The 13,078-nt window shown below is 50.1% G+C and overlaps 1 protein-coding gene across 1 annotated transcript; it reads left to right on the forward strand.

Moving 5' to 3' along the window:
* Positions 1–974: 974 nt before the first annotated feature.
* On the forward strand, positions 975–12,826 carry TMEM179B (transmembrane protein 179B). Its single transcript, XM_056853454.1, is given in 5 exon segments — positions 975–1,079; positions 8,252–8,436; positions 8,524–8,658; positions 9,217–9,295; positions 12,467–12,826. Coding segments are annotated over 5 exon segments (858 nt in total). The 5' UTR covers positions 975–980.
* The last annotated feature ends 252 nt before the right edge of the window (positions 12,827–13,078 follow it).

A 13,078-nucleotide genomic window follows, 5' to 3' on the forward strand; every position in this document is an offset into this window, starting at 1 on the left:
CTCTTCCCGGAGCACTAAGAGATGCTTCGTGGAGCACCCAGTGCTCCTCGGAGCACAGTTTGGGAACCTCTGGTTTAAAGCGATGCAGTAAACCAGAGGTTCGTGGGGGAAAGAGAGACCCGAACCGTTATTTCAAGAAAACAGTGTATTCTGGCAGCTGCGACCCAGAGGCCCTAATCGGCAGAAATCTCTGAGTCCCGATCATACTGAGGAAGGGATATTTATCCAAATTCAAGATATACAGCCATTAATATTCAGGGCACATCTGATTGTAATACAGACAGAGAAGCGGCAGTATAGTAACAGTTTCACCCAGTTCTTGTGATGGTTCCCTGTAACCCTCCGTGACTCTTGCCCCAATTCCTAGCACACAGACACAGAGATCTCCTGCCCTGCAACAAGCGATTCCCTTGCTGTCCTAATACATTTCCATACATTTACAGCAGTGGTTCCCAACCTTTTTTTGACCAGGGACCACTAGGACTTTTTTGTTCGGTGCAGGGACCCCAAGGTTCAAAACAAAAATTCAGAGAATTTGAAAATAAACTTGAATCATAACTGTTAGTTCAACATTAAACTTAGAAGAATATTTGAATATATATATTTTATAACAGAGGACTTTTAATTGAAAATGTTCATTTATTATGGGTTTATAACTTTGTTTCGCGGACCTTAATTTCGTTCTCGCGGACCCCTGGTTGGGAACCAGTGATTTACAGAAAGGAAAAGGGATTATTACCAACTGCAAAACCAGTGGCTCTTCCATAGCCAGGGGAAGTCTACCTCGCTGTCTCAAAAGTAACAGCTGGGCGACAGGCAGGCACCCCCAGGCTGCTGGGGGCAGCTGCCCCTGTTGGACAGCTGCCTGCCTGCCGTCTTAAAGGCGGCGGCCGCCTCCTCCCCGCCCCGGCCCGACGGGGCGGGGACGTGGAGCCTGGCGGGGCCCTTCCCCGCGCCTCCTCCCTGCCCTGGGCTGGAAGATGGCGCAGCTGTCGGGGCTGCTGCTGCTGGAGCTGGCCCTGCACGCCGCCGCCTTCCTCTGCGGCATCATCTGCGCCTCCGCCCTCACCGTCGCCCAGGTACCGCGGCAGCGAGCATGTGCAGAGCGCGTTTGGCTTTGGCGTTCCAGCGAGGCGGGGGGGTGCAGTAGGGCGGGCGGCTCGGCCCCGGAGCGCAAGAAGCAGGGGAGCTGCTTGGCTCCCGTCGAGCCCCGGCAGCGGTTCGGGCCAGGAGGAGGCTCCTGGGCGCGCGCAGAGGGCGTTTCTGCCCCCTTGATCCCCCTCGCCTACCACCGAGGAGCCCCCAAGCCTGTTTCTTGGGAAAGCGAAACCAGGGCCGTGGATGCCTGGGAGGTTTTGCTGAGGACTTGCCGCTCTCTCGATGCACCTTTGCCCCATCCCAGTACTGGCCATTTATTCATGGAAGGTTGTGCCTGGGATTTGCCACTCTTTAGATGCACTTTTCCCCCATCCATATTCTCAAAACTCAACAATAAGCCCCCTTGCAGAGTTTTGAGAATTCAGATGGGGAAAATGTGCATCTAGAGAGTGGCAAATCAATGCAAAACCTTCCATGAATAAATGGCCAACTTTGCCTTGGAGTTGCCACTCTTTAGATGCACTTTCCCCCCATCCATATTCTCCAAACTCAACCATAAGCCGCCCTGCAGAGTTTGGAGAATTCAGATGGGGAAAATGTGCATCTAGAGAGTGGCAAATCAATGCAAAACCTTCCATGAATAAATGGCCGTTTTGCCTTGGAGTTGCCACTCTTTAGATGCACTTTCCCCCCATCCATATTCTCCAAACTCAACCATAAGCCCCCTTGCAGAGTTTTGAGAATTCGGAGGGGGGGGGGAAATGTGCATCTAGAGAGGGGCAAATCCAAGGCCAAACCTCCCAGGCATAAATGGCCTCAGCCATAAGCCCCCGTGCAGAGTTCTGAGAGTTTGGATGGGGCAAAGGTGCGTCTAGAGAGCGGCCAGTCCGAGGCAAAACCTCCCGGGCATCAATGGCCAAGGAGGGCCTGTCTCCGTCCCGCCCGCTGTGCAACGGTGGAAGGGAGGGGATGTGAGAACCGCGCCGTGCACGCCAGGGGAAGAGCCTGCAGGCGGCCTCCTCGACCACCGCCGGTTGCAGCTGCTCCAGAACAGCTCCAAACCGTTTCCGACCTGGGTTGGCCAGGCCGGCCTGCAGCAACCCTGCATCTCGCCGCCTTCTCACGTTGCCAAAAGAGAGTCCAAACGTTTTGGTTCCCAAGGGGGGTAGGACCACCCCCTGGGGAGCGGTGGGATTATCCGGGGGGCACTAAGAGGCAAGGGGGCAGCAGGGGGCTCAAGAGGCGGGCCCCTTCAACTCCGTCGCTCCCTAATTTACAATCGATCAAGCTGCGGCACCGTGCTGGCAACTTTGGGGGGAACTAGGGTTGCCAACCTCCAGGAACGTGCAGGAGATCTCCTGCTATTACAACTGATCTCCAGCTGATAGAGATCAGTTCACCTGGTGAAAATGGCCACTTTGGCCATTGGACTCTATGGCATTGAAGTCCCACCCCGCCCTCCTCAGGCTCCACCCCAAAACCACCCGCCTGTGGCGAAGAGGGACCTGGCAACCCTAGTGGGAACTATCCAAATTCCCCACCCCCAGACTTTGCAGAGCTGGTTCCACTGGATCAACTAAAAAGTTTTAATTTGATTTTGAATAGATGTCCAATTAATTGTTATTTTTTCAAAATTTTATTGTTCTTATCTTCTTTAGTGTGTCATGCAAACCCCTATTTTGAATAATGCTTTTTATAGGGTAGGGGGGCGCTGGGGTTGAGTTTGTGGGACCAAGGGGGGCAGTGGCCCGAAAAGTTTGGGAACCACTGTTTTAAGTGGTCGGGAGGCATTTAAAAGGCCGGGCAGACAGCCCCCCCCCCCCGCCTTCCCTTGTGCTTCTCTTGTGGGAGAAACGCTGCAAGCCGAAGGCAATGCTGGCGCGATGACCCTGCCCTTGTGAACAAGTGAAAACAGGCACCCGCTTGCACCCCCTCCGCAGATGGGCCGGGTCATGTGAATTGGCGCGCTGCTCCTAATGCTAGTCAGCTGAGGGCTCCCGCGGAAGTTTGGCAAGGGGTTGGCAGTTGCTGTTTCCTTCCCCTTTGCGTGAGGTGCCCACGCTCTTGCAGGAAACACTTTCTTTTTACCCTCCCCACACACCTGGCTTCCGCACTCTGCAGGCACCTAGAGCCCTCATAGGGCCTGCAGGGGTCAGGGGTAGTGGTTAGAGGAAAAGGAGAAGAGTTGGTTTTTACATGCCGACTTTCTCTACCACTTAAGGACGGATCAAGCCGGCTCATGTGGAATCGAACCCGGTTCTCCAGATTACAGTCCACCGCTCCAAACCACCGCTCTTAACCACTACACCACACTGGCTCCCCAATAAAACATGCAGGGGTCCCCAATAAAACAGAGCTATTCCGCCAGTCCTATGGTTGAGGCCAGCTACGGTTCCCTATATATTAATGCCGGCCTCCCTAACCTCCCCGCCATGGTAATATCTTTTTATCCAATCTGTATTTATTCCATCTGCTCTGCTCACCTTACTGAAGTTTGTGTTTTGTGTGACACTTTAGAGGCACCTTGGGTAACTTAGGATGATATTTATATGAGTTTATAGGGCTCTTTTAAAATGTTTTAGTTTTTGTAAGCCACTCTGAGCCTGGTTTTGGCCGGGGAGAGCAAGATAATAAGTGGAAATGATAGGTAGGTAGGTAGGTAGGTAGGTAGGTAGGTAGGTGGATGGATGGATGTGGTGGCAGTGGGCACCATGGCACCGCCGACACCTTTTCTGGTGCCCACCAAGTTTTTTTTAAGGAAGTGGTTGTGGCCAGGTGGGGCTTTTGTCCAGCAAGCCTTCTGATTGTCCGCTGGAGATTTGATTGTCTGTGCAGATTTTTTAAAACGTTGCTTTGGCAGCAGCAGAGTTGGTTTTTATAGGTCGACTTTCTCTACCTTCTAAGGAGAATCAAACTGGCTTCCAATCCCCTCCCCCTCCCCACAGCAGACCCCTTGTGTGGTAGGTGGGGCTGAAAGAGCTCTAAGAGAGCTGTGACTAGCCCAAGGTCACCCAGCTGGCTTCATGTGGAGGAGTGGGGAAACCAACCCGGTTCTCCAGATTAGCGTCCGCCATGCTTGTGGAGGAGTGGGGAAATCAAACCCGGTTCTCCAGATCAGAGTCCACCGCTCTCAACCACTATTCCATGCTGGCTCTCCTGGGTCTTCACTACTGAAGGAAAGCTGTTGCAACCGTTTTGTGGCCGCGGCCACGACACTGTCTCAGAATTTCAAAGGTGCCCGCGGGCTCAAAAGGGTTGGGGGGCTCCTGGGCTAGAGGGACTTGCATCTGGAAGATCCGGGTTCAGTTCCCTGCTCTGCTGGGTGAGCTGGGGCGGGTTGCACGCTCACAGGTTGCCCGCTCACAGAGCCCTTATAGGGCTGCAGCGGTCAGGGGTCGTGGTTAGAGCAGGGGTCCCCAATAAAACAATCCTACCTCGCAGGTTTGGTTTCAGAATAAGATGGGGGAAGGCAAGACCTCAGATCTTGCTGTGAGTTACTTGGAGGAAGGGTGAGATACAAATATACTAGCCAGACAGGAGTTCATTGCAGTGGCTCCCTCCTTCCTGGGTTCCTTCTTCACGGCAGCAGTTCAGAAACCTCAGGGGGATGGAAGATGCTTGCAAGAATTCCTAAGGGGGTGGATTCATCATTAAATTACAGTGGAAGCTAAACAAAGAAACAATTAACGGACTCTTGGGAGAGCAGCCAAAAGGATGCAGGCAAAACAGCAGAGGAGATAACTGTGGTTTTATGCTGTGGTTGGAACTGTTTTTTTTCAAACCGCCAGTTCCCCCCCCACACCTGGAACCACCGAGAACACGAAAGCAAAATTCAGGTTTAAACTTCTACACAGATCATTTATCCCCCCCTCCCCCCAAAAAATCTTGAAGGAATTAAATGTTTACCCTGTTACACTTCCTAAAAACATTAAATCGCAAAAAGAAAAATGGAAGTACATTAATTTTTTACAAGACCTCACGGCGAACGTAGCAGGGTTGCCAACTCCAGGTTGGGAAATTCCTGGTGATTTGGGGGGGGTGGAGCCTGGGGGGTGGGATTTGAGGAGAGGAGGGGCTTCGGTGGGGTGTAATGCTACATGGCAGGGGTGTCGAACTCATTTGTTCCGAGGGCCGGATGTGACATAAATGTCACTTGGCCGGGCCACGTGTACCATAAAATTTAATGCCAGGTACCGGAGAGACGAACTTTATAGAAGACACAGGCAAAGCTAATTAATGATTTTATGTTTTACTTAAAATACAAACAGGCTTAACACAATAGCACTCTTACAGCATTTTCAACAGTCTGTGATCATTGACACCTTGGGGTAGGGGGGGATGGCAGGCTCACAGGCTGGATAAGAGTTCTCAAGGGGCTGAATCGGGCCTTATGTTTGACACCCCTGCCGCATGGGTTTTGAGGTAAGGGTTGATCAGAAGTGGTTTACTATTGCCTTCGGCGTAGTGCTAACCAGGGTTAGCTGAAGTGGCCCTGCTATTCTCTACGAAATATCTTCCGTCAGTGTCACCTTCCACTACTGCTGCTGCCCAGTAGCTAGCCTTCAAGGATTCCTCTGCCCCCATACCTGAAGGGGGTGGACGCATCTCAGTCTGGTCTCAGCTGTGCCCATTCCCCCTTGAGTGACTCTGCTAGGAGTTCAGCCTCTTGATAGAGTCTAGACCCCTTAGAAATCAGAAGGCGATTGAGACTGGGAAGGGCAGCTGTGAAGGAGCTAGAAAAGATTTTGGAGTGTAAGGATGTGTCACTGGCCACCAAGACTAGATTAATTCATGCCATCGCGTTCCCTATTACTATGTATGGGTGTGAAAGCTGGACAGTGAAGAAAGCGGATAGGAAGAAAATAGACTCCTTTGAAATGTGGTGTTGGAGGAGAGGGTTACGGATTCCGTGGACTGCCAAAAAAAACAAATCAGCGGGTTGTAGATCAAATCAAGCCTGAACTGACCCTAGAAGCTAAAATGACTAAACTGCGGCTATCGTATTTTGGTCACGTCATGAGACGACAAGAGTCACTGGAAAAGACAGTAATGCTAGGAAAAGTTGAGGGCAGCAGGAAAAGAGGAAGACCCAACAAGAGGTGGATTGACTCAATAAAGGAAGCCACAGCCTTCAATTTGCAAGATCTGAGCAAGGCTGTCAAAGTTAGGACATCTTGGAGGACTTTCATTCATAGGGTCGCCATGAGTTGGAAGCGACTTGATGGCACTTAACACACACTGACCCCTTACGGTATTGCTCCCAGCTTTGCTGACACACACAAACCCCCTCACCATGTTAAGGTGTGTGTCCAAAAGGCTGTTAATGATAGGATGTTTTGGAGGACTTTGATTCATTGGGTTGCCGTGAGTCGGAAGCGACTTGATGGCACTTAACACGCAATGCCATAGACTCCACCCTCCAAAGCTTCCAATTCTGGGTGACCTCCAGGCCCCACCTAGAGGTAAAGCAATCAAAAATTAACACCTCTGTACTAATATCACAGATTAGAAAAAAAGTACAGAAAATAGGCAGTGCTGTAACAATATAGCCAAAGTGTAATAAGTATGAAAATCATACATATAATATACAAGTGTAGAGGTACATATACAGTAACATTCAATCCAAGGTAGATGTCTCGAAAGAAGAATAAGTGGGAAAGGGATACGATCGTTTCAAGTCTTCCTCAGTCCCGATCAATTAAGATTTCAGTATGTACACTTATTTCAATTGAAGCTTCTAGAGCCGGTAATTTCAATCTCCCATAGGGATCAGCAAAGGCAAACCATGTGTAGTTTTTATATATAATTTCCTAGGTTAGGATAATAGTTCACCGATACATGGTTGCACAAACAAGTTCAGTTAGTTACAACGTTCCCGAACAGGATACAATCAGTAGCCTTGTAAAAACAGGTTGTAAACATGTAAAAAGGTGGTGGAGGGGGGAGATTTGCATCCTTGATATGCACGTGTATACACTCAATAGCTTTCCAAATGTTGATTTTCAGCCCCCAAATTGATTACCGCCTGGCGCTGCTTTGATTTTCTCGGTTATTCGTTAAGGCTTTGAAAGGCAACAGCAGCTAGAGCCAAGCTGTTTCCCCCAGGGACTTTGCGTTGGCACAGAGCCTTGTAGAAATGGCTGCTCTGTACGGGCAGCAGTTCAGTTGCAAAAAGCCCCTGCAGGGGTGCGAAGTCCCTTGGGACTCAGTCATCATCCGAGCGTAAGAAGGAGGCAGAGGATGGGAAGGAGCAAGAAAAATGGAGAGAGCGGGAAAACACCAGCCGGTCGCAGAACGAGGCAGGAATAGATCCCATGTCGCAGGAGGTGGTTGAGGACAGGTCTTGAGTCCCAAAAGGGGAAAGGATACCTCTATAGAACTAGGGCAGCTCTGCCCAGTGCAGAGTAAATTAGTCAGAAGTAGGGTTGCTAATAAGGTTGCCAGGTCCCTCCTGGTCACCGGTGGTAGTGGTGGTGGTGGGGGTACGGTTGCCAGCTCCAGGTTGGGAAATTCCTGGAGATTTGGGGACAGAGCCTAGGGAGGACAGGGACCTCAGTGTGTGTGTGCAATGCGACAGAGTCCACCCTCCAAAGCAGCTGTTGGTGCTCTTTTGCATACTTTTGCGTATCAGTGGTAGGGGTGTTACCAGATTTCACAGTTAACTGTGGTTCAGTTTGAAAACTGACGTTTCTTGATGGTAGCTCAGGCCGAATTGGCAGTCGCCTGTTCTACCTCCATGGCCAAAATAACCAAATCGCTCATAAAACGAACATGAAAATGGATGCCAGCCCTGTCCTATGAACGACATAACACAAATACTACAAAATAAGAACATGAAATAGGGGGGGGGAACAAACCCTCCAGCAAATCTGTTTGTCCCCTATTGGAGCAAACAAAAGGAGCAGCATTGCATGGTTCTCCTCCCCCAATTTATCCTCACAACATCCTTACAAGGTGGACTGGGCTGAGAATTCATCAAGAAAACAGAATGGGGAACTGAAACCAAGGTCTTCCTACCCCCAGTCAGACACCAACCACTGCAGTAAAGTGGCTAACAAAGAAAACAGATGTGGTGAAAACGCCCCCACAATGAAAAATAAAATAAATGTAAAACGATACCTTCATATACTCCTAACCTTTCGTTTCCCCCCAGGGAGAATTTGGTGGCCGGTGTATCTTGTATGGGTCCGTGGTCTACAACGGGACATTGGATCTCACCAGCTCCAGCCCCGTCTCCCTCTGCTACTTCGTCACGGCCATTTCTACCCTCGCCGCCATTTTCTGCTTCCTGGCTCTTCTCTTCGGCATCTACAGCGGTTGCTTCGGTGAAGGAGAACCGTGAGTGGGGAAGCCTGGGGGGCAAAATTCGGGAGCCGACCCCTTTTTTCTTTCTCCTGACTGCCTCTGTTCTCTGCCCCACCTCAGGGAGCGTATCTGGGTCAGGGGGTCCGTGGCGCTGGTGGCCGTGGTCCTCTTCTTCTTGCTCATCTCGGCCTGCATCCTCCGGGTTGGGATGGACAGCTTCTGTGCATCTGTTCTGAAGTCTACAGCTGCACTGAGGTAGGTGGGGGGGCATCAAGAAAGAACTCATCCCTTCTCAAGTTTATAAAGAGAAAAGAATCAAACCTGGCACGAAATCTCTGGAGAGCCAGCATGGAGTAGTGGTTAAGAGTGGTGGTTTGGAGCAGTGGACTCTGATCTGGAGAACTGGGTTTGATTCCCCACTCCTCCACATGAAGCCAGCTGGGTGACCTTGGGCTAGTCACAGCTCTCTCAGCCCCACCCACCTCACAGGGTGTCTGTTGTGGGGAGGGCAAAGGAAAGCAATTGTAATCCAGTTTGATTCTTCCTGAAGTGGTAGAGAAAGTCGGCATATAAAAACCAACTCTTCTTCTTAGCAAGATGTTCCTGGGTCAAAACCCCTTTCCCCCCAAAAGCAGCAGAAGATGGGTGTCTCTCGATCCCTCAGAGAGATGATCCTACACAGGGGTCTATCTGCGTCACACCTAGGAATCTGTCCACCCAAAACTGCTAGGGATTAATCCCCCTTTGTAGCCCATTTGGAGGGATTTAGTGGGTTGATTGCCTCTGACTCTGCCCTTCTTGACTCATACTTAGCTGCCAAGAAGCCCAGCACCGACCCTGGCTCCCCCCTTACCACGCCGAAAAGTTCTATGACAACCTATACACAGCTGAGGTGAGCAATGCTTCAGGTTTGGTCTACTTAATCCCATTCACGTTTATGCTTTGACTTGTCTGAATGGTGCTGACACCTTTCAAGTCCAGGGAAGGGATAGGGAAAGCCCCGCCTGCCTCTTCCCTTCATGCTTAACGACGATCTGCAAGGAGACCCCTGCCCCACTTTTAAATGCACACGTAATGTACAATAGAACAGTTAGTGAACTGGCAGCAGAATGTGTGGGTTCTTAATGTAGCTCCAAACCGTAATTGGGAGGGGCTGTGGCTCAGTGGCAGAGCATATGCTTGGCATGCAGAAGGTCCCAGGTTCGATCCCCTGCATCTCCAGTTAGACTAGGCAAGCAGGTGATGTGAAAGACCTCTGCCTGAGACCTTAGAGAGCTGCTGCCGGTCTGAGTGGACAATACTGACTTTGATGGACCAGGGGTCTGATTCAGTATAAGGCAGCTTCATGTGTTCAATTGTGTACACTGAGGTTCCCCAGCATGTTGCCTGTGGGCGCCAAGGTGCCTGCCAGTATTTCCCCTGGCACCCGCAGAGCCTTTCAGACCATGGGTGGGGCGGCTGTAGGGCAGGGCTTGGCTGTCCTCATTCATAAGAAAGGATTTTCTTATGAATGCAGCCATGACCACCGGAGGATTGGCAAGGACACAGGCCTCGTGTTTCTATTCCTTCTGTGGAATTTTATTTTTGTTCCCCTTATTCTTCCTCCCACCAGGGTTTTCCTTTGTGTCTTTGTATTCCCCTTCGATGATTCTTTTGCAAGGTGTGGGGAGGGAATATTGTTTGGTTCCACCTCTTACAGAAGCCATTTTGGGGCAGTGCTGACCACCCCCTCTCAGGTGAATAAGAATATAACCAAAACATTACTTTTGTTTTAAAAATCCACAAAAGTACCACAAAGAATATACTCCATAACACCATTAAGAAATACCATGTGGGCCCCTCACCCGAGACAGTGTGAGTGACTCAACTTTAGTCTAAAAGGATACAGCAGGGGTATCCTTGAGAGCTCTTATCTGGCCCACAAGCTCGATGAGGCAGCCACTCTCGATCTGGGCTGGCGAGGCATGGCCCGACCAAGTGACATTTATGTCATATTCGGCCCTCGTAACAATTGAGTTCAACCCCTGGGATACAATGTCAAGTGACTCAACTTTAGTCTCAAAGGATACAGTGGCAGCTTCCCATCCTAAAGCAAAGCTTCTTAAACTGTGGGTCGCGACCCCATATGGGGTCGAGTAACTGAAGTTGGGGGGGGGGGTCGCAAAAAATTTGGCATCCATTTCATTAGTATGCAAATTTGCTTTCGTCTTTAATAAATGGTAAAATTATACCTATACCGAAGAATTGTTTCAAAATAAACATATTTATGATTTATTATTGGTAAATGTTTGATTTGTATACCTATTTTATATACCCAGGGTCGCGTAAAAATTTCTCTGGCGAAAAGGGGCCGGGAGTGGGAAAAGTTTAAGAAGCCCTGCCCTGAAGGATGACAGCGGCTTCCACTTCAGCATGATAAGCCCAATCCCTGAGCTCTGGACCGCTGTATATCAACCCCATTCAGGGTTGGATCCACTCAGATTTTCTACTCACAGTCTTGCCCGATTCTTCTCACCACAGCACCCCCTCACATGGCTTTTGTTCGCCATCATGGTCTATTTGGGGGGAGGGGTTCAAAGGGTACCCCCCCTTCCTTTCTTCGCTAGCTGAAAAGCTGGCTAGATCCAACCTTCCGTTTCCAAAGGCCGGTAGGAGTAACACAGCCTTAAGGGGCTTCCTTACTCTTGCCAGAGGAAGCATTCGACACCACTTCTCTGGCTGGCCATTCTACAAAGGGGAGGCAGATACAGAGAACCGTGGCTCTGATGGAGGACAAGAGAAGCGCTTGTGAAGAAGGAACCACCAATAGATGACATGGTACAGATCTCAGCTGGTAGGCGGGCACCCATCAGGATTACAATTGATTTAAAATTTGTTCAGCAGCTAGAGAATCCCTATGGCAGGGGTCCCTAACGTGGTGTCCTGGGGTGCCGTTGTGCCTGCAGACATCTTTCCTGGTGCCCGCCAGGTTTTTTTTTAAAGTAGGTGGAGCTAGGTGGGGCTTCTGCCCAGCAAGGCTTCTGATTGGCTATGCAGATTTTTTAATAAATGTGCTTTGGCAGCAACCACCACCAGAGCACAAGGATCTCCCCTGTGTAATTGAAGACAAGCTGCGGCAGCCATTGTGTGTCTGGCTCCGCCTCCTGCAGTAGCCATTTTGCAGTGGCACCAACCTTGCTGTGTCAGAATTCCAGATGCACTCACGGGCTCAAAAAGGTTGGGGACCCTATGAGGAAAGGTTGAAGGAGTTGGGAATGTTTCGTCTAGAGAAGAGGTTGAAGGGGGACATGATTGCTCTCTTTAAGTATTTGAAGGGCTGCCGCTAAGAGGAGGGCAGGGAGCTGTTCCTGTTGACAGCAGAGGATAGGACTCACAATCATGGGTTTAAATTGCGGACGGAAAGGTGGTTGTTGTTAAGTGCCATCAAGTTGCTTCTGACTCATGGCGACCCTATGAATCAAAGTTCTCCAAAAGGCCCAATCTTTGACATTCTTGCTCAGATCTTGCAAATTGAGGGCTGTGGCTTCCTTTATTGAGTCAATCCATCTCTTGTTGGGTCCTCCTCTTTTCCTGCTGCCCTCAACTTTTCCTAGCATGACTGTCTTTTCCAGTGAATCTTGTCTTGTCATGATGTGGCCAAAATACGATCGCTTCGGTTTAGTCATTTTAGCTTCTAGGGCGGAAAGATAGGGCTGGATATTAGGAATTTTTTTTTTACAGTAAGAGTTGCTCAACAATTGTTCAACAGAATCAGCTAACTAGGGAGGTAGTTAGCTTCCCCTCACTGGCAGTCTTTAAGCAGAGGCTGGACAAACACTTATCAGGGGTGCTGTAGGCTGATCCTGCATTGAGAAGGGGGTTGGACTAGATGGCCTGTATGGCCCCTTCCAACTCTATGACCCTTGCCCTAAGGAAACATAGGGCCTAAACTGGACTAAACTATAGAGAATTCTCCCTGTTCTGACTTTAGGCATAACCCCTGAAGATGCACGGGTGGGGGACAAGGGGGAGGTGACGGTCTACCCTGTGTCTTCACCAGCTGATCTCCCCTTTTTGACTTCAGGCAGCCGCTTGGGTGAACTTCTTCTTCTGGTGCATGTTGCTGCTGCGCTTGTTCCTCGAGTGTGTGAATAAAACCTCTTCCCAGTTGTCACCGGCAAGTAACCCGACATGGAACACCGAGAGGACACCCATCTTTGGAGATGCGTAACCCCTTGCCTTGACGAGGGCAAACCGGGCACCCCTGGAAGGAGGAGCCATCACTGCTCCGGTGTGCGAGCCGGCTCGGGAATCCTCTTCCCCATCTTCTGTTTTGCTGCACAACAGGAAGGACAGGGTTGTTTTTCTTCTTTGGTGCGTGGGGGAACATCTGCCGACTGTGTATGGACAATATGTCTTAAATCCAGAGGTTCTGGGACTTTAAGCCTGCCAGAAAGAAATGGGGTGGGGGGAAACAGATGGAACAGCACTTGGCATGTTCCAGCTCTGCTTCCCTTTTTGTCATAACCTTTCTCTCTCTGTACCAACCCCCGTCTCCACTCCTAGACTCCACAGAAAATGACCAATTTTCACTACGATAAAGCAATGCAATCCAGCATGACTCGAAAGACAGATTGTGTCTACCTAAGCAGATTCTCTAGCTTCATACACTGACAGCAGCCTGCAGAAACCGTGT

This window comes from Euleptes europaea, chromosome 7, assembly GCF_029931775.1.
Source record: "Euleptes europaea isolate rEulEur1 chromosome 7, rEulEur1.hap1, whole genome shotgun sequence".
Taxonomy (NCBI): Eukaryota; Metazoa; Chordata; class Lepidosauria; order Squamata; family Sphaerodactylidae; genus Euleptes; species Euleptes europaea.